This window comes from Leopardus geoffroyi, chromosome B2 (assembly GCF_018350155.1).
Source record: "Leopardus geoffroyi isolate Oge1 chromosome B2, O.geoffroyi_Oge1_pat1.0, whole genome shotgun sequence".
NCBI lineage: Eukaryota > Metazoa > Chordata > Mammalia > Carnivora > Felidae > Leopardus > Leopardus geoffroyi.
In genome coordinates this window covers 106,425,291-106,447,978 of record NC_059332.1, presented here as the reverse complement: position 1 = coordinate 106,447,978, position 22,688 = coordinate 106,425,291, and the positions used below count along the sequence as shown (strand labels likewise).

The 22,688-nt window shown below is 41.0% G+C and overlaps 1 protein-coding gene and 1 pseudogene across 1 annotated transcript in view; one reads left to right on the top strand and one right to left on the bottom strand.

Moving 5' to 3' along the window:
* The window catches only part of SLC35F1 (solute carrier family 35 member F1), a 409,915-nt gene extending 399,400 nt beyond the window's left edge, over positions 1 to 10,515 (bottom strand). Inside the window, exon 1 of the mRNA XM_045499404.1 lies at positions 10,334 to 10,515. Coding sequence (XP_045355360.1) covers positions 10,334 to 10,515 — 182 coding nt within the window. The remainder of the gene's footprint in view (positions 1 to 10,333) is intronic.
* Positions 10,516 to 11,440: 925 nt separating this feature from the next.
* On the top strand, positions 11,441 to 21,620 carry LOC123609944 (annotated as a pseudogene).
* Positions 21,621 to 22,688: the final 1,068 nt, after the last annotated feature.

Sequence of the window (22,688 nt, the reverse complement as noted above, 5' to 3'; positions counted from 1 at the left end):
CTTGTTCCTTGCAGTATTCCCAATATCCAGATGATGCCTCTTACCTGGTTCAGTAATTCTTTGTTGAATGGCTAAATAACTCCTAGTCTGAGCTCCTCAGAGCTCGAAGTGAAGCCATACCAGTGGTTCTGCCACTTATGCTGAGCTGTGATGTAACCCTGACCCTCCCTTCTGCCATTCAGACCTAGAATGTGCTCTCTTTAACTTCACCATCCCTGAAAGGTAGCACTCTCCACTTATAAACCCATTCCACAGAACTGGGATGCTATCTCTTTTCACTTCTAAAAGCTACTCTGCTTAACATTTAAGGTGGGAGCCTCAACCCAGGCTGTTGGGTTGAGTCCTTGATACTTAATGTAGCTCTTATCAGACCTAATCAACTGCCTCCATATCACCAGCTGGGACATACAGATTTCCAAGGCCATGACTAGCACCAGCCTAATGCTACCATTAATACCTGATCAGATGCACTTCCAGACTCACTGTTGAATCCAGACTCACCGTTGATCCCTCTTAGATCAACTGGTCCCCACCCAGTATCCAAGGGACCAGTTGATATTGGATATCAATACTGGATATTGGATATTGGGTGGGGACTATCTACTGTAAGATATCAATTGCTTCTTTCAATTCATTGCAGGCAATACTTTTGTAAAATGCAATTTAAAAAGCCAACTACTAGAAAAATAAAATGGCAAAAAACAAAAACTTACCAAAATACATGACCCCATTTTTAATATTAGAAGGAAAGGCATAAAAGTTCTGTCAGATTGCTATAGATATTTCTAAATGCTTACTCTTGATTTCTGTTCATATCACATTCTGGTTTGTGCAGTTTCTGAATCAGCACAGGTCCCATGACCACACTTTGAGTAGCTGGCTGCTGGCCTCCCGGCTGTATGTCTCTTCTGCCCTGGTGAACATATCTCTTCTTTGAGGCAACTTTCAAATAACCGTTCATGAAACAAGTAGTAAATGCCCACAATGGTGTAGGCACTGTTGAGTGCTTTCTCCAAAATAATCTAATCCTCCTCTTCCTGATCTTGGTCCAGATTCTGTCCAAATCATAGCACTTCTTTCTCCCCATCCCCATCCCATTTAGACTCCTTTCTCCTCTCCCCTATATGGCTATAGTAGCCCCTAACTTGTCCCACACACCCCAGTCCTTCCTCTCTCCATCTGTCCTACAGATATGGTTCAGAATATCATGTTTAAGCACATCTCTGATGATATCCTTTCTCTGCTCAATAACCTGCAATAGTAATAACCCACAGAATGAAATCTTAATTCCTTATCAAAGCACCCAAGGGTGTCCATTATCTGACTCCAGCCTATAATTCTCACCTTACTTCACTCCACTGCCTTTTTTACCTCCACATAATATTGGCAAACTGGACACTTAATCCTCTTCTGATCTTACCCCATATTTGGTTTCATCCTTTCTACCATCCCCCTTCTTACACATCTTCCTTTGGTTTCCATACAACACCCAGTGCTCATCCCAACAGGTGCCCTCTTCAATGCCCATCACCCACTTTCCCCTCTCCCCCACAGCCATCAACCCTCAGTTTGTTCTCAGTATTCAAGAGTCTCTTATGGTTTGCCTCCCTCCCTCCCTCTCTGTAACTTTGTTTTCCCCTTCCCCTCCCCCATGGTCTTCTGATAAGTGAAATAAGTCAGGCAGAGAAAGATGTTTTCACTAATATGTGGATCCACATGTTCCTTTCCTACCCATGTGCTATGGATTAGAACATTTATGTCCCCACAAAGTTCATGAATTGAAGCCCTAATTCCCAATGTGATGATATTTGGAGGTGGGATCTTCAGAAGGTAATTAGATTCAGATGAGGTCACAAGGGTGGAGCCCCCATAATTGAGTTAGTAGCCTTATAAAAAGAGACGGGAGAAAGATCTCTCTGTTGCTGTACCAATTAAAGATACGAGAAGATGGCTGTCTGCAAGTCAAGAAGGCCCCACCAGACACCAAATCTGCTGGTACTCTGATCTCAGACTTCCCAGCCTCCAGAACTGTAAGAAGTAAATGTCTGTTGTTTAAGCCACCTAGTCTACAGTATCTCCTTAAAGCAGTCCTCGGTAAGATGTTATCTCTCAATGCCAAGAGAAAATGCCATCCCTGAACCTTCCTGCCCTGTCTCCAGTCTAGTGTGGTGTCTCTTTCCTCTGTAGTCTTATAAAAGCACCTAGCTGTGTGACTACAAAAATTGGTTTCCCTGCCTATAAAAGGATGATAATAAGCACTTTTGTCATAAGAATAACGCATGATAGGGGCGCCTGGGTGGCGCAGTCGGTTAAGCGTCCAACTTCAGCCAGGTCACGATCTCGCAGTCCGTGAGTTCGAGCCCGCGTCAGGCTCTGGGCTGATGGCTCAGAGCCTGGAGCCTGTTTCCGATTCTGTGTCTCCCTCTCTCTCTGCCCCTCCCCCGTTCATGCTCTGTCTCTCTCTGTCCCAAAAATAAATAAACGTTGAAAAAAAAAAATTAAAAAAAAAAAAAAAGAATAACGCATGATATAAAGTTTATAATATAAAATGCTTACTTTATAATGTAAAATGTAAGAATTGGGTCCACTGTCTAAATGCTAATTTTAACTCAAACACTGCATCAAATAATATAATAAAGCATGCTGTCTTTCCACCAACTCATCCTCATGCTATTGTCATATTCTAAGCTTCTCTTACCTGCAATGCATGAATATGTGTCCAAGCTCCCTCAAAGCTGTATATGCACTTGTCAGAATGTTAATACTGTCAGAAAACTCTATTTTCTTGATTTATGTGGCAATGACCTTTGATAGGCTCACTTGCAATGACAGGATGCGTTTCAAATCTGTTCTCCTTTTTCTCCTAACATTCTGAATGGCTATGTCTCCTTTTTTCTTTAAGTCCTAAGTGAAACAAATTGTACTGTGTTCATCAAGAAAGATCTACCCTCTGGACTCTGTGTACACTTCAAGTAATTTTATTATGGGTTCAGTCTTCCTCTTGAGTAGTTTGCCTACAGGTGAAACAGCTAACTTATGGGGCTTTCTTGTACACCTCTGTTAGATCAGCTTGAAAATCTAATCATTTTGAGAGGTGATGTATGTTATCGTTATTTCTACTTTACTTAAATTGTCCCCTTGGTAAATTATATTGAAAGGGTAATAACAGTCAGAAACTCTACCAACAGCACCCAAGAGTCCTCTTTAGCCTATACTTGTCTAGTTCACTACATTGATCCTGAAGTGCCCAACATATAGGAAGAACTCAATAAATATTCATTGAATGAATGAGTGAATGAATGAATGAATGAATGAGAAACTAGTAAAAAATTTCTCTTATACAATGGATCAGTACTTTTTCTATCTCAAAGTCAAGAATCATCGGGAATTGTAGCCCTGTCATTCTAAATCTGGACATAATTAGATTGATTTGTTTTTTAAAATCCTTAACTTGTTTTTTCAGTCATAGTAGGTTTCCCTAATGAATTTGTTTAAAATGGAAAGAATTGGTGGAACATAACAACAGAACTTGCAAAATGGTATTTAAGGTATTTTTTTAACCATCACAGAGTCACACACATAAAGTTTCTTAAGAGAAAGTTTAGAATTAAATCCAATAGAAAACAATATTTAAAAAATTTTAATAATAGTATTCCTAAACAAGTTACATTCATGTTGCCACTGACTGAAGCCTGACATTTTTCTAAGAAAACACTTTCTAAGATGTATTTACTTTTATTGTTTTCCTTGGCATTTCCTATGAAATGTCTTCTTAACTACTGCACATTCAAGTAGTCCCTGTATAAGGTCAAAATGACAGAATGAGAAGTGTAATATGGAATGCATACTGAACAACTTATTTATAGGACTCCAGTATCTAGACATTTGGAAGCATACAATTAGACATTATGCATAAAAACTCAGGTTACAGATTATAATGATTCACTCTCCATAACAAAACACATGCCACATTATCCAGTTAGAATAATGTTTTGTCACGTAGATGTCCTCCAGAAAAGAGGTCAGCACACAATAAGTGATTAAGAACAAATAAACATAGAAAACAATCAACTGAGTATAAAAGCAACCAGTGGAATGAGAGAAAATATTTGTAAACCATATATCTAATAAGGGGTTAATATCCAGAATATACAAAGAACTCCTACAATTCAACAACTTAAAAACTCCAAACAATTCAATTTAAAAATGAGCAAAGGCTGTAAATAGACATTTCTCCAAAGAAGACATACAAATGGCCAACAAGCATATGAAAAACTGTTCAATATCACTAATCATTAGGGAAACGCAAATCAAAACCACAGCGAGATGCCACTTCACACCCATTAGGATGACCACAATAAAAATAAATAAATAAACAAAATAAACCACCAAAAGTAACAAGTGTTGGCAAGGATGTGGAGAAACTGGAACTCTTATACATTGTGAGTGAAGATGTAAAATGGTGCCACTGCTACGAAAAACAGTATAGAGTTTCCTCCAAAAAATAAAAATGGAATCACCATATGATCCAGCAATCCCACTTCTGGGTACATATCCCAAAAAATTGAACGAGGTATCTTGAAGATATATTTTCACATTCATGTTCATTGAAGCTTTATTCACAATTGTCAAGGGATGGAAGAAGCAACGTAAATGTCCATCAACAGACAAATAGATAAAGAAAATGTGGTATATACATACAACGGAATGTTAGCCTAAAAAAGGTAGGAAATCCTCGTATGATACAACATGGGTGAACCTTGAGGACATTATGCTAAGTGAACTAAGCCAGTCATAAAAAGGCAAATACTGCATGATTTCATTTATATGAGGTATCCAAAACAGTCAAACTCTCAGAAACAAAAGGTAGAATAGTGGTTGCCAGGATCAGCGCAGAAGAAGAAACGGGGAGCTGTTTAACGGATTCAGGTTCAGTTTTGCAAGCTGATAAAATTCTAGACATGGGTTGCGTGACAATGTGCATACAAATAACACTACTATACTGTACAGTTAGAAGTGGTTAAGAGGGTAAATTTTATGTCATGTGCTTTGGCCATTAAAAACGAAGAATAAATGAATGTATACTTGTATGTGTTCATGCCACAGTCAAGAAATATGCCAAATATTTGTGAGGTATTTTTCCATGTGACTACTGGAGTTTAATTTCCTAAGCATACTTTTTTTTAGAAACATAATCAAGAATTAATGTGTTTGAAAATGTACAGTGAATGCTCATTGGCCTGAGCTCAAATGAGTGAGAAAGCTAAACCAAAACCGTGTGGTGGTATTCTCACATTCTGCATTCTACTTTTACGAGAAATAGCAGTTAAATAATAAATTAGCTCTTGCATTAAGTAACTTTAGAACTATATGGGCAGCCAACTCATTTTCCTATATCATCTTCACAGACATCAGGGTACAATAAAAACAGGCTTCTATTATGATGGCCCTGAAACATCTTGAGATGGTAAACACTCAAAGGAAAATTACACAAAGATACGTCCATTTTCTTACACATCAATTACTTGGAAAGGTATCATCTCTATCCCAAGTAAGCCAAATATTCCTTCATTATAAACATTCATTTCTCCAAGCCCTGTAAGTACACAGGATGATCTTTTATTTTCATAATTTTGTCCTTTAGTTAAAAATATATGCATCCTGGGGCGCCTGGACAGCTCAGTCAGTTAAGCATCTGACTCTTGATTTCAGCTCATGAATGATCTCATGGTTCTTGGGATCAAGCTCAGCATGGAGCCCGCTTGGGATTGTCTCTCTCACTCTCTCTCTGCCCCCCACCTCTCTCTCTCTCGCAGAAATAAATAAGTAAACTGAAAAACATAAATGCATCCTTTGACATCCTTTCTTTCAGTAAGACTACTGATCTCCGAAATGTCTGTTTTTAATCACACCACCCAGTTCCATTTGGAATAATCGTGTATAAAATTATCCTCATTACAAGTTGGTCTTCCCCTTTCATTTTGACATCTGTTAGAAGAAGTAGCTTGAGGAAGAGCTTCACTATTCAATTTTTCAACAAGAGCCTTCCAACTTAATAAAAAAGGATCATTTAATTATAATATATGTCTTCCTCAACTGTACCTAATACGTGGTTCAAGCATAACTCTGTTCCTTGGCAGTCATTCTTTTGGTTCACTGTGTTCTGTCCACCTTATATAAGGAGTCAGAAATGCTATATACATATATTGTTCTATCTTATATGGTAACTTCCCACGTGGACTTGGTTTTACTTAGGCTTGCCACCAACTCTCTTATACATCCTCTTTAACAATTCTTGGTTTTCAACTCAAAAATTTTTTTAGAAATTTTGAAATTAGTAGTACAAATCAAAATGTAAGTTGGAAATCAGTTAGTTCCAAATCAAATAAATGGATGACCCAGCATCACACTAGTGGATCCATTCTAATGATTAAACATCCCCACTACAAGACTCAAAAAGGCAGAAACCCTTTTATAACTTGAGACAAGGCAATGAATCTCTTATGGGGAAGAAAGTGGGTCAAAACTAGAAATTCACAGTTATTTTCACTAAGATTTGAAAATAATATTCAACTGGGAAATATAAATAAAACCACACACATGAAAACACAAAACAAGCTATTACTCATTTTTCACAAACATTTCATTAAGTAATCATTTTAGAGGAGAAAATCTTCAGATACTATATAGACCAGTACCCATTCCTTTATCTTTCTTAGAAACTACCAGTATCATCAGTTTTTGTGTGAGGGTCACCAACCATTACCCTTGAAGTGTTTTTTTTTCTTTTTTGTCATATCTTGCTTGCTCATGACAGAGTAATAAATACTATTCTGTGCTAAGAAATAAATGAGGAAGAGTAAGCCTTATTTTTTCCTTGCTGGAACCAACACATTATTTTAAATCTTTGGGAATTAAAGAAGCAACAGTTATCTCCGCCTAAGAATCACCTGGATTTCTTGCATCCCACTGCCAAAACAATTTTGAACACTATGGGGAGAAGAATGTGACACATCCCATTAACCGGTTTAAAAAAAATGATCTATCACCTCCTCTCTCACCAAAATCTTGGTACTACTGGATTCTAATCTAACTGCTTTACAGAAAGTGAGTGATCAGTGAGATGCCCCAACTGTCGCATACAAAATGCGGCAATCCAATTGTACAAGCCCATAAAGAAAGGGGAAAGAATGAGTAACTATACTGAGGAAAGTCATAGGGTATAGTATAATGTCAGGCAGATTTCATTAAGGTAACACTACATTTTCATTTTATGCTTCTTGAGAGCAAGTACCTTTACTTCATTATTAATCAGTACTTTTCCCTTTACCTATCCCTCGGTAGATATAGATAGCATATGTGTTTGCATTTCTTCCTCTGAGCTGGCAGGTAGTTATTGTTATAGACTGCCACCGGTGGCAGGCAAATCACCAGGTTTACATTGCTCATAGTCTAACACTCCCCATCTCACTGCACCATCCTCAGTCTGTCAGCACTGCCCCTTTGGCCCAATCGGATGCTAAGGGCTAAGTTAACAGTGGTGCAATGTCCCATTCTGTCACTGAGGAGACTCCTGGCCAGCTCACAGCAATAGGATGCTGCCAACCATATATCTGCATGCCAAAAGTTGAAGGGATATTTTTTTTATATTGGCTCCAAACATCCAGATTTGCAACCTCACTTTCTGCTAGCAGCTAAGTTGCTGTGTGCCAGAAGTAAATGAAAAAAAAAAAGCAACTGAAACCCAGAGGACAGTAAGTTGACAGGGCAATAGAGGTGAAGGATACAGAAGTATCAAGGAAAAAGGAAGAGCAAAAGAAGGAGAAGAAAAAGAAGGGGAAAATGATTTTAAGTTTTGAGAAAATGAACAAAGATGCTTGTGATACGGTCCCAGTGGGCCAGTCTGATAGCCATTACTGACTGATTCAACATACTTGGAGGGTTCAAACCAAAGGGGAGCCACACCTGAGTGCTGGCATAAGATCTTTAAAATTCCACTTTCCTCCCACATTGTTACTCTTAGAGCCCAGTCACTCAGCCACTACCAATGCTGTCTCCTGTTGACATAATCATGGTACAGAAGCCAAGCTCATCAGCATGCTAATGAAATTATTCCACGGAGATTTTTACATTTAATCTGATTTTTTTTCAGTCTCCATACCAGATGCTCCTTCTCAAAAGAAATATTTTCTTCTTGTCTCTTTACGGATAAGGAAAGGCAATGAGCTCAATACAAAATATGATGTTGGAAATTCTGAAGAATTCTGAAAGACAATTAAATGTTTGAGTTGAAGCGGAAAGGCTATAACCTGGAGTCCCATTCACAGATGTACCTGCAATGATATATCATTGACCCAACCTTCCAATCTAAATTCTTCCTCTATAAATCAGGAATCGTTCAACTCATGTCATACAGATCACCGACAGCTTAGTAAAACACATAGTTCTACTCATGATATAGGACTTCACTTTATTTGCTTGTGATGCTCCCACTGACCCACCTCAGACCACAAAATGAATTCGTGTAGAGCTTTAAACTCGCGCAAGTGTTTTCTCTTCGGTATTATCTCAAGACAAGGGAGGTAAGACACGTATTATAAAATACATTTTACACATGCAGAAACCGAGACCCAGGGAGATGCGCAGCTCTGCCCCCGAGCCACGTGGCAGGTTACTGGCTGCGAAATGGTGACAACCAAGTCTCCTCAGTGATCTTTTTATTCTGGACTCTAAGAGTCATTGAATATCAAGAAATAACTTGCACGGAATCAATAATAACTTATAATCAAGCAAAGATAAATGAATGATTGCATCAGCTTTTGCCAGAGTGATGAGGGATATTAATATTTAATAGATTCCGCTTAAAATAAAGATCCAATGCCTGGGCATTTACAATTCAAAAAAAAAAACCCCACAGGTATTCATGAAGAATAGGAAACCTACATAATATGTACTCAGCCAGCATCTTCTTGCTTTATTCTATTCACTGTCTTTTGAATGTGATATTTTGGAAGGTGTTATCCTAAGCTACAACTCGAAGGAAAGTAAAGGCGGGACTTTCTATTACCAACTCTTGTCTCACTTCAGAGTGAATTTCTTCTTGTTTGCTAATAAATGGAAACATACTGAAGTGCCCACAAGTAAGCCAATATATACGTTAAGTAAGCCAATATATACCCCGTTCACAAGGGACTCAAATGGTTTGGGACTTGTTACACCTGAATTAAACCCTACTCCTAAAATAAGGAGAGCTTTCAAGCTTTGATTTCTGTACATATTTGGTGCCCCCACTAGAGCTTTAAGCCCCATAAAGGTCTACGTGAACTCCCCATAGCTCTATGGGGAGTCTCCGCTACCCGAAGCAGTGCCACAGGGAAACCTGTATGAACAGCGCGACCTTTAGAGTTACCCATGCAGATGCCTCAAAAAAGCACACACGCACTCAAATAAAAACACACAAAACAAATTCTCTGATTTTTTTTTAAGTGTCAGTTCTTCAACCATTTCAAGTTACTTAAGTAGAAAAAGTCCCCTTCACATCACAGTTGAGTCAGGACGCCAGGGGCCCCATCTGCACGTCAACGCGGTTCTCAACCTAAAACGCCTTGTCCTTGATCCCTCCACTGCGCAGATTCCAGCACTGGAGGCGCCGGCGATAGGCGCTCGCCTCCTCTGGCTTTCGCCCGCTTTAGAATAACCCGGCTCCTCCAGCTCCCACCCTTCTCGCAACATTTTTGCACTTTGCGTGGGTCTGATCCAGGCCTCTAGCCTCGGGTTCCCTGGTCCCAGCTTGGAGGAGTCGGAGCGGCAACGGGAGAAGTGGATCCCCCGCCTGCCCGCCCCGGCTGTTGCTGCGAACCCCTCCCCCCTCCCCCCTCCCCGCCCCGTGGAGGTCGGAGACGTCCTGCCGGGGCGGGCGACAGCGCGAGGCCGGCGACTTCCTCGCCTTCCCCGCAGCTCCGCGCCTTGCCGCCTCCGTCCGGGCCACCCTCGGTTCCCTCTTGTCCCCTGGGTGCAAAGCTGGGGTTCAGTGAGCAAGAGGAGTGAGCGACACGCGTGTGCGAGGGTGTGAGCGCAGACACACAGCAGCCAAGCAGCAAACCCCGCCTCTCCCCGAACTCCCGCCTCGGACCAGCCGGCAGCCCGGGCGCCCCGGGGCTCCCAGCTCTGGGACAAAGCTGCCACGGCCTCCCCGCAGGAGCGGGGCGCGTCGTCGCCAGCTCTCCTCAGCCTCCCTCGGCCGCGACTCAGTCCCAAGGGGCCGCCGGGGGTCCGGGGGAGACCCGGGGCCGGGCTCCCGCAGCCCTCGCCCCGCGCCCCCGCCGCCGCTCACCTGTTCAGCACTTTGCGGATCCTCTGGCGCACGCCAGCCCGGGAGGAGGCGGACAGGCTGCCGCCGCCACCGCCGCCGCCGCTGCCCTCGGCCGGCAGGTTCTCGATGGTGGTTACCACATGGTTCGGTGGGGCTGGCGGCGGCGGCTGCAGCTGCTGCTGCGGCGGCTCGGGGGGGATCATCGCGGCAGAGGCGGCGGCGCGGCGGCGATCAGAACGCAGCCGGGCGCATCGTGCGCCGGCTCCGGGCCCGGGAACGCGCAGAGGACCTGGCCGGGCGGCCGCGGCCCGGGGAGGCGGCGCTGCCTGCGAAGCGGGGAGGCACCCGCGGCTACGGCCGCCGCCGCCCAGCCCGCCGCTCACTCCTCTCCAGTCCCGGTGCGCGCCCCCTCGCTCCGCCGCCGCCGCCGCCCCCCGGCCCGGCTCTTCCCGAGCCGCGTCCCCAAGTCCTGGCACGCCCCGCGAAGTGGCCGGGAAGGGGGTCGCGCGCCGCCGCGGAGCTGCCCGTCGGCTCAGGAGACCTCCACGGAGAGAGGGGATGGGGGTCCGGGCTTCGCCTTCTCTCCCGGCGCCCAGGTCGTCTCTGGGCGAGCGGCAGCAGTAGTGCTAGCGCCGCCTCAGCCTGTCTCCCGCTCGCTCGGAAAGCTGCCGTCTGTGTCTCACGGAGTGAAAGACCGAGAGTGAACCCGGAGAGCCGGGCGGGGGCGCCGCGGCGGCGGTGGCGGCTGCAGCGGCGAAGGGGGGCCGGGGCGGGGACACGCGCGCTCCATCTTCGCCAGAGGGCGCTCGGGAGGCGCCTCATTGCCCCGACCCTCCTCACCCGGGTCCACCCGAGCCCCGCGCTCCGGGTTGCGATGATTGTTTTCTTTTGTTTTATTTATTTATTTATTTATTTATTTATTTATTTATTTATTTAATTTATTGTTCGCGTGAGGCTGGGGATAGATCTTCCCTCTTCACTTGGCGGGATCACCCGCCTCCTGCCGCGACACTGCAGAATCTTAGTACCACCCTTCCGGGACAGCGCCAGGACCCGAAGACAAGGTGCTGGCCCCGAAATAAACACCAAAACTCAAGTATCCTAACGATTACACCAACACTCACCATAATGGGCCTGGAGGAAATTGGAGGAGACACAACTTCGCACAAAGAATTCATTCTGGGAACTGGAAAAAGCTTGTCAGACCAACTCAACGTCTCCGTTTTGTAGCGCTGCGAAGGGAACGTGGGCAGATTCCAGTTCCAATTGTGCCTCTAAAACTTGTTAGCAGAGATTCCCTGTGCAATTTGTGTACTTACATTCTGAGACACATTCTCCTTTGTGCAACGAGGCTAAGCGTATCTTTCTCCCCGAGGTGTAAGAGTTAAATGAGGCAAGCCACCCAGCAGGGAGCCCTGATGGATTCTTCAGTGGGGCTCTGACCAGAGGATCTCCACTCCCAAAAAGGAAAACCCCTGAGAATCTGACCCAGAAACCTTAACCCTAAACAAGACCGTATTTCTCCCAAAGGAAACTGATTTCCTGCCTCAGGCATCTCTTATACCGATTGCTCCAGATTCCAGTTAATAACTGACTCTCTTAAGAGAGTTGTATTTTTCCCATTTTCCTTTATCTACATTGCCTGGATAAGGATCCTGCTGTGAACAATGATAGGAATTTTTGAATTTTTTCCATTTTAGTGCAGCATGTGGACTTATTTGCCCTGAACATCTTTGAAAGGTAAGAATGTTTGCAGAAAGGCATGCTAATACCACTACCAAATCCAAACACACAAATAAAAAATACTGGTGATTTGCCACAGAGAATGGAACTAAGGAAAAAACATTTGAGAAAGGAATTAACCGTGTCTGATTAACAAAAAGGAGAGGGGAGGATGAAAAGATGAGATTCATTATTTGGTTAAGCAGTTGGCATCCCTTTGGGATGCCTGGGTGGCTCAGTTGGTTGAGCTTCCTACTCTTGGTTTCTGCTCAGGTCATAGTCTCCCATTTGGTGGCCTCGAGCCCTGCCAGGGGTTCTTCAGTGGAGGGTGGAGCCTGCTTGAGATTCTTTCCCTCTATCTCTGCCCCTCTCCTGCTGGTGCTCTCTCTCTCTCTCTCTCTCTCTCTGTTTCTCTTCCTCTCTCAAAATAAAAATAAATAAACATTTTTTTTATGTTGCCATCCCTTTAACAATATCGGGAGCCCTTTTTTTAATAATCAAAAATTTGAGGAAATCTCTATTCAAAAAACTCTTTTATATTTCAATTTATGTAAAACCAGGTTACTATCTGAAATATCCCTGAGGTCTTTTTAATACAAAAATTAACCCAGATCAGAGCATTTTTCCTTTTATAATTAACATACTGTCCTGTTCTTCCTCAACAACTTTTGACTCTCAGATTTTTCCACCTCGGATTTGGACAAGACACTCTGAAGAAATGTTAACAACAGAACCAAAGCTTGTAACCTCACAGGCATTAACATTCTAATAGTTCACAACAGAGTTTGCCCTTGGAGGACCCACCAAATGTAGGACCATATCTCACTTCAGCTCACCCTGGAAGCAAATCACGGTAAGAATCTCTCTATTAAAACAACATCTGTGATCATTTCAGATGTCTGCCTTGAATGACTGGTTGCTTCAGTGCCCTCTTCCTTCACACTTGGCTTCCTTCACATTCACTTTTGAATGTTTTTGGCACCTCCCAACTCAGTGCTATGCCTACACTTCAGTGTCTGCATTTGTGTCTGCTCTTTTCTCCAGAGGGACTGCTGAACCCAAGTTATCTAAATCTCCACTGAGTCAGGAAGGGAGAAAGCCAGGGTGGGAAAAGAACAAGATGAGAGATGTAAAATTTCAACCCTACTATTAAGACCCAAAACAGGTCTTTCATTCTTACTTATTGTAAAGGGGATACAGCATCAGATCCGTTCTTACCTCCAATTCTGTGCTTCAGCCTCGTCTCCTAAAAAGTAGCTAAATAGGGGCGCCTGGGTGGCTCAGTCGGTTAAGCGGCCGACTTCGGCTCAAGTCATGATCTCGCGGTCCGTGAGTTCGAGCCCCGCGTCGGGCTCTGTGCTGACAGCTCAGAGCCTGGAGCCTGTTTCAGATTCTGTGTCTCCCTCTCTCTGACCCTCCCCTGTTCATGCTCTGTCTCTCCCTGTCTCAAAAATAAATAAAATGTTTAAAAAAATAAAAAAAAAGTAGCTAAATAGTATTTGAGAGATAAGCGGGTTTTAAAAGGGCACATGTCATAGTGGTGAGTCCCACATGGATTTAAAACAAAAGAGATGAGGGGAAGGCCTATTTCCCTTTTCTCTGCTGCCTCCTTGGCCTTCAGATCCATCCTCCAGGGGCCCCTGGGTGGCTCAGTAGGTTGAATGTCTGACTCTTGATTTCAGCTCAGGTCTCATGGTTCATGGAATCAAGCCCCACGTTGGGTTCTGCGTTGACAGTGAGGAGCCTACGTGGGATACTTGCTCTTCCTTTCTCTCTGCCCCTTCCTGCTGGCACTCTCTCTGTCTGTCCCTCTCCCTCAAAATAAAAATAAATAAACATTTAAAAAAAATCCATCCTGCATGAGCTCTGAACAAAGGCAAAAGGGATGAAGGCAATGGGTTGCGGACCAGTATATAGTTTTTTAGTTGTGGCACGTGATTCCAGGACCACAGTTACTGCTCAGTTTACCTCTCTTTGAATAGGTATGGTTAGTGGTGCCATACTATTGCAAAGTTTCCATTCTGCTCTTACTATTACATCATCTGATTTTCACTTGACCCGGTGCTAGCTCTGTTGAATTCCTTTAGGAAGCAGAAGTTGACTCTCAGCTACACCCTTTTTTTTTTTTTTAATGGTGCTTATTTTGAAGGCATTTCCACTCATATGGGATGGGAAAAGAGTAGCATTTGGCCTGTGTTTCAGCCCTTAGAGTCACCAGGCATTTGGACTCATCTGTTTAGCACAGACTGCACCTGTGTGTTGTACTTGGATAAAAGCTTCACAGTCATGCTCCAGAAGTGACTGATGATCCTGTCCAAATTGCTGACCAGTTGCCTGGAATTGCTGGTGCTACTCCAAACGCCCAGTGGCCCGCCTGCTCTCCCTGTGCCAATTCTCTTACTTTTTTTCTTTCTCGCCTAAGTCTTGTTGAATCTTGTCAACACACACTACTAAACACATGGCACCTAGAATGACAGAACTTCAGTGTTTCGATTCATGTAATTGAATTCACAGAGGAGAGAAGAAAGCAAAGCTGGTGGGAAACTTACAGAGATGGGAAGGTAGGATGGGTAGGTCTTTAAATGTATATCTGGCCAATGGATAAAAATAATTGGGAAATCACATTGGCAGAACTTCAGTGAGCCTCCTCATCACTTAAAGACAGTCTGTAGATGGTATTAGCGGATAGGAAAAATATGCACAGGGCAGGGAGACGGGCAGTAGACAACAGGTTTCAAAGACTGTTCACACATTTTACATGCCTCTTCTGTTTATATAGCTAATTTTTTTCTTTTGTGCTTTGGAAACGTATTTTTTGGGGGGAAACTCTAAATACTGTTCATAGGCTTATAATTGACCTTTCCTGATAAGAGGCCTGAAGCACTGGAGAAGGAGATTAGTGTTACTGGTTGTGAGTAAGTGCTAGTTTTCCAGGGTCAGACTACATTATGATAGGTCAAAAATGTCTAAGTATTGTTCTTCCAAGTGTTCTATTTCCAAAAGCATCATATTGTGTATCTCTGACGTGGTGACATGATGAGTCCCTGACCACAGAAAACTTGCCATATTCAGTAAGGGCACTGATTTAGGAGTTCCAATTTCCTCATGATTATTTTAATATCTCAAGATATTAGCCAAAAAACACGTGAATGATTTCTGTCTTAGTCTGTTTAGGTTGCTGTAATAAAATGCCACAGACTTAAACAGAAAACATTTATTTCTCTGTTCTGGAGGCTAGGAAGTCCAAGATCAAGACACCAGCAGAGCCAGTGTCTGATGAGAACCTTCTTCCTGGTGTGCAAATGGCCATCCTCACATGGTGGAGAAAGATCATTTCTCTCTTGTCTCTTCTTATAAGGGTACTAATACGATTCATGAAGGCTTTACCCTCATTACCTAATTAAATCCCAAAGACCCAACTCCAAATACTATGACATTGATGATTAGGGTTTCAACATATAAACTGGTGATGGAGGGGAGGGGGGCACAAACATTCATTTCATAGCAATACCCCAGAAACACTTATTATTTTCAATACAGTTATCAATTATCTCTGAATAGGGCAGCAAAATCCTCATATAAACCTCATTTATAATTTTTAACTAATGACATCAATACCTTCTCCCCTCTAGACATTTTAATTCACAAAAGTATTAATGCAAAAGTTTTGGTAAAATTGTAGTGACTCTCGTGTAGAATTTATATACTGACTTGTCAGTGACTAGGTGGGGAGAGACTATGTTATAGTAGAAAATGGAGTCAAAGAAATCTCAGTTCTAAATCCAGCTCTATTGACTGGGTTAGTTTTAGTCAATTGTTAAAATATTCTGAGCATCAGTTTTCTAATCAATGAAAATGGGGATAATAATGTCTACTTTATAGGACATACACAGACTAGCAATAATGTATATAAAGAATCTGGCATAAAAGGTATTTTAAAAAAAATCATTGGTCTGCTCATTTCTTCATTGGATTATTTGTTTTTTTGGGTACTGAGTTTGGTGCGTTCTTTATAGATTTTGGATACTAACCCTTTATCTGATATGTCATTTGCAAATATCTTTTCCCATCCTATCAGTTGCCTTTTAGTTTTGTTGATTATTTCTTTTGCTGTGCAGAAGCTTTGTATCTTGATGAGGTCCCAATAGTTCATTTTTGCTTTTAATTCCCTTGCTTTTGGAGATGTGTCAAGCAAGAAATTGCTGCAGCTGAGGTCAAAGAGGTTGTTGCCTGCTTTCTCCTCTATGGTTTTTTGAAGACATCCAGATGGCCAACAGACACATGAAAAGATGCTCAACATCACTCATCATCAGAGAAATACAAATCAAAACCACACTGAGATACCACCTCACACTGGTCAGAGTGGCTAAAATTAACAACTCAGGAAAAACAGGTGTTGGTGAGGATGTAGACAAAAGGGAACCCTTTTGCACTGTTGGTGGGAATGCAAATTGGTGCAGCCACTCTGGAAAGCAGTGTGGAGGTTCCTCAAAAAATTAAAAATAAAACTATCCAACGACCCAGCAATAGCACTACTAGGAATTTGTCCAAAGGATACAAGAGTACTGATTCATAAGGTCCCATGTACCCCAATGTTTATTGCAGTGCTTTCAACAATAGCCAAATTATGGAAAGAGCCTAAATGCCCATGAACTGATGAATGGATAAAGAAGATGTGGTTTATATATACAATGGAATACTATTTGGCAATGAGAAGGAATGAAATCCTGTCAATTGTAGCAACGTGGATGGAACTGGAGGGTATTATGGTAAATGAAATAAGTCAGTCAGAGACAGATATCATATGTTTTCACTCATATGTGGATCTTGAGAAACTTAATAAAAGACCATGGGGGAAGGAAAGGGGGAAAAATAGTTACAAACAGAGAAAGGAGGGAGGCAAAACATAAGAGACTCTTAAATACAGAGAACAATCTGAGGGTTGATGGGAGGTATAGGGGAGAGGGGAAAATGGGTGATGGGCAATGAGGTGGACACTTGTTGGGATGAGCACCGGGTGTTGTATGTAGGTGGTGAACCACCAGAATCTACCCCAGAAACCAAAAGCATACTTTACATACTGTATGTTAGCCAATTTGACAATAAATTATATTTTAAAAAAACAATAATAATTGATCCAGACTTGGATATGATGGGATGGGCAATATCAGAATGGTCCCCATAAACAATTCTAAAAGCTGTATTAAATATTAAGTAGCCAATGTAAGGCCGTGATCCTTTAGAAACAAGAAACATGTAAGAAATGAAACACATTAGGGGCGCCTGGGTGGCGCAGTCGGTTGGGCGACCGACTTCAGCCAGGTCACGATCTCGCGGTCCGTGAGTTCGAGCCCCGCGTCAGGCTCTGGGCTGACGGCTCAGAGCCTGGAGCCTGTTTCCGATTCTGTGTCTCCCTCTCTCTCTCTGCCCCTCCCCCGTTCATGCTCTGTCTCTCTCTGTCCCAAAAAAAATAAATAAACGTTGAAAAAAAAAAATGAAACACATTAGCACATTAGATGAGCTGCATATTCATCTCAGCTTTTCCAACCACCATTCAGAAAAATAATGCCTAATCAGAGAGTGATGGTCTCACAGGGTAGAAGAGACAAGATACCAGAGTTTAGAGCTGCAAAGACCACTGCAATTTCTGGTGAGGATTCTAGAAAAGAGAGACCTAGGAAAATGAGCCTAAAATCTCTGTGTGAAAATTGCACTGAGAGCCAACTCCTAAGAATTACATATGCAAGGCAAGACTTTGGGAGGCCCAGCAAAGAAAGGTGGAGAGCTGGACAGAGATTTCAGAGGCAGCACAGGTTGGAAAGGATAGAGGTTGGTATTTAGACCCAGTGATTATAGATATAGATATCTGATGAGCTCCCAGACTTTGGGTCACCACTCAAAAAAATGGCCATACCCTAAGTATAAGGACCATGTCACAGTAGTAAGAACTTCTAGTAAGAACTTAGAAGTCTAAGGACAATGATAGACCTTATCTAAGAGAGCTAAAACCAAACCTCAACGTGACAGAGGTGATGATTGCCTTCCAGATTAAAATTTAATGTTCTTTCGAGAAAGATGCCATCATCCAAAATCTCTATTGCCTATACTCACAACATCCAGTAAGTAATTAAAAATTACTACAGATTGGGGCACCTGGGTGGTTCAGTCGGTTAAGCAGTTGACTTTGGCTCAGGTCATGATCTCGCGGTCCATGAGTTCGAGCCCCGCATCGGGCTCTGTGCTGACAGCTCAGAGCCTGGAGCCTGTTTCAGATTCTGTGTCTCCCCCTCTCTCCGACCCTCCCCTGTTCATGCTCTGTCTCTCTCTGTCTCAAAAATAAATAAACGTTAAAAAAAATTTTTTTAATTACTACAGATAAAAATAAGCAGAAAAAAGTTACTAATAATCTATAGCAGGAGTTAAAAGACTAAGTAGTAGATATGATAGGCTTTGTAGGCAATTCGTTCATTCTCTTTTGCAACTACTCTGCTGTTGCAATGTGAATGCAGCCATTGACAGTAGATAAATGAATGAATATGGCTGTGTTTCAATAAAACTTTACATATACATGAACACTGAAATGTAAGTTTGATATAATTTTCACATATCAAGCAATATTCCTTTTTTTTGTTTTGTTTTTAAGCCAGTTAAAAATGTAAAAATCTCTTCTAGGCTTGGGGGATGTATAAAAACAGACCGATATTGGTCATAAACATAGATGCAAAAATCCTTAACAAAATATTAGCAAACCAACTCCAACAATATATAAAAACAATCTTATACCATGACCAAGTGGGATTTATCCTAGGACTGCAAGGCTGATTTCACACCTAAAAATCAATTAATGTCATACAGCACATTAATCAAACAAAGAACAAAATTTCATGAGCATTTGACAAAATTCAACTATTCATGCATGATAAAATCTTTCAAACACCTGGTCATAGAAGGGAATTTCCTGAATCTGAAAGAACATCTAAAAAACAACTATAGTGAAAACTATATTTAATATTTAAAGACTGAACGCCCCCCCAAGTTCGGGAATAAGCCAAAAATATCTGTTCTCACTACTCCTACTCAGTGAAGTAGAACCTATCTAGCCAGTTCAATCAGCAAGAAAAATAAATAAAAGGCATCCAGATAGGAAAGAAAAAAATAAACCTATCTCTATTCACAGATGCATGATCCTACATATAGAATATCTTAAGGAATCTACCAAACAAAAAGTGAAAAACAAAAAACCATTATTTCAACTAACACACAAATATAGCAAGGTTGCAAAATATCAAATTGATATACACAAATTAAATGTATTTCTACACACTAGTCATGAGCAATCTGAAAATGAAATTAAGAAATAATTCCATTTATAATTGTATCAAAAAGAATAAAGTACTTAGGGAATAAATATAACAAGAGTAGTACAAGATGTATACATGAAAAATGATAAAGGATTACTGAAATAAATTGAAAAAGATCTACTGAAATGGAAAGCCATCCCATGTTCACGAATCAGAGGATATAATATTGTTTAGATGGCAGTATTCCTCAAATTGATCTACAAGTTCAATATAATCCCTATAAAAATCCTTCCAGCCTTTTTTTTTTTTTTTTTTTTACAAAAACTGACAAGGTGATCTTCAAATTTATATGGAAATGGAAAATGCCTTGGATAGCCAAGACAATTTTGAAGAAAAAAGTTGGAGGAATTATACTTACCACTTTCAAACTTACTATCAAACTGCAGTTATCAAGACAGTATGATACTGGCTTAAGGATAGACACAGAGATCAATGGAGCAGAACTGAGAGCCCAGAAGTAAATTCTTATATTTATGGTCATTTGAGTGATTTGCTCAGAAAACTCATTGAGAAAAGTATTTTCTATAAATGGTATGGGACAGTTGGATATCCATATGCAAAAGATGAACTTAGACTTTTGCCTCACACCATACACAAAAATTAACTCAAAGTGCATGACATACATAAATGTAAGATCTAAAACAATAGAACTTTTATATGAACACACAGCATAAAATCTTTGAGACCTTGAATTAAGCAAATTTTTTTTGATATGACACTAGAAGCAAGGTCCATAAACAAACAAAATTGAAATGAACTTCATCAAAATTCAAAACTGTGTGCTTGAAAAGACATTATTAAGAAATGGAAATACAAGCGACAGATCAGGAGGAAAATATTTATAAAAGACATATCTGACGAAGGATATATAGATATGTAGGATCCAGAATATATAAAGAATTCTTACAATTCAATAAGAAGCAAGCAAACCATTCAAAAATAGGCAAAAGATTTGAATAAACATTTCATCAAAGAAGATGTATGAATGGCTAATGAGCATGTAAAAAGATGCTTAATATCATTAGTCATTAGGGGAATATAAATTAAAACCACAATGTGATATCATTTCGCACCCACAAGGCTATATAATAAAAAAGGCAGATGGTTGCTAAGTTGACAAACTGTATACAACAGGAACACTGATACATTGTTGCTGGGAATATAAAATGTGAACTACTTTGGAAAACAGTTTGGCAGTTTCTTAAAAAGTTAAACATAAAGTTACCCTATGACCCAGAAATCCCACTTCTAGGTATCTACCCTAGAGAAATGAACACATATATCCACACAGAGACTTGCGTATAAATGTTTGTAGAATCTTTATTGATAATAACCAAAAACTGGGGGGGGGGGGACTAAAAGTTAATCAACTAGTCAATGGATAGACAACAATGTGGTCTAGTCATACAATAAAATATTACTCAACAGTAAGAAGTTACAAACTACAGATACATGTGGAGATGGATGAGCCTCAAACACATTATGCTAAGTGAAGGAAGGCAGACACAAAGGACCACATAATAAATGATTCCACTTATAGGAAATGTTCAGAACAAGCAAATCTATGGATATAGAAAGTAGATCAGTGGTTGCCTGGGACAAAGGTGGAAACGAGGATTAACAGCAAATAGTAGGCTGTTCTCCCAATAGTAGGTTGCCTTGGCGGCTCCTCCAAGGCAAGTAATTAAACATTGGGAGCTTTCCTGAGGGAGGATGCCAGGGGCAGCGGCTACAGGGAGAGGTGGTAGCTTTCCACTACCAGTCCAAAATGCTTTAAAATGTCTCTCTTCTAGTTGAAATCCCAACCATGCATAAACTTACAGTACGTTTCAGATGTGGAAATAATGACCGAACAGAAACCCATCCTCCACTAGCTGCACTCAATGTTAGTAAGCTTACCAGCAAAGCATGGACAGAGAAGGAGGAGAAGCTGAGCCAGGCTTATGCAATCAGTGCTGGTGTCTCCCTAGAGGGCCAGCAGCTCTTCCAGACCGTACACAAGACCTTTAAAGACTGTAAATGGCAAGAAAAAAACCTCATAGTCATGGAAGAAGTTGTTAACACACCGACCATACCAAGTGGAAAACTGTAAAAGCAAAGAGAAGCGTGCACGGAGCCATGTATGCAAAATGGTTTAAAAACACTTTAGAGATACTGAAAGTCAAAAGATACTGCCGCGGTCACAAGCCCAGCAACCACAGAAGGAGACTGCCCTGTTATCCTGAGTCCACACACATGGAGGACTCTTCTAGAATCCAGCCAATGAGGCAATGGTGGTGGCTTCCACGGAGGGAGGCCAGGAGAGGGGAGGGATCCTATATTTCCTATTGACTCTTGTTAACAAAGGTCAGCATTTTCAAATCTTAGACTTGAACAAAACACATAACAAAAAAAGAGCAAAAGAATAATTTAAAATTTGAAAAAAAAAAACCCAGTAAATAGTAAATAAACAGTGCATAATAAAACTGATTTTAATAAAACAGTCATCATTGTTGCACAATTAGATACATTTACTAAAAATCACAGAGTTGTAGGCATTATATGGTTGGATTTTATGATATGCAAAATATGCCTTTAATAAAGTTGAAAAACATCACTTATATCCTCAGAAAGTAAGAGAAGATTGTGAAGACTTCAAATAGGATCAGAATGACACACATACAAAAAAATAAAATTCAGAGAACAAAATAAACTTTTCAGAAATTAAAATGTTTGAAGGAGGAATGAAGAACACAGTAGGTGGTTTGCAAGATAAATCTAATGAATTCACCAAGAAATAAAAAAAAAATAGTGGAAAAAAGAGAACAACGGTAAGAAAATCAGAAAGTCAGTCAAGGAAGTCAGCTTTTGAAAAATAGGTGTTCCTCATAAGGGGACAGAGAAATGGGAGGAAATTTCAATGAAATAATGCAATGATTTCTCAAGACCCGAAAAACATGAGTTAATAGTCCAAAAAGACTAAGCATAATAGACTACACCAAGTACGTTATTGTGAAAGTCCAATAATTTGGGGCCAAAAGAATTTAAGCTTCCAGAGAAGGAAAACAAAAAACAAAAAACAGAATGGTTTGAGTCTTCTTAATAGCAACAATGGAAATTAGAAGCCAGTGGAGCAGTCTTAAGAATTCTGAAGGAAAATTATTTTCATTCTTGGATTTTATATCCAGCCAAATTGTCAATCTACTATGAGTATAGGTAAAGATATGTTCAGACTTAGAAGGTCTCAGAATGTTTACCTCCCATGCACCTTTTATTAGGAAGCTACTTGATGTACTCCACCAAAATTAGAGTCT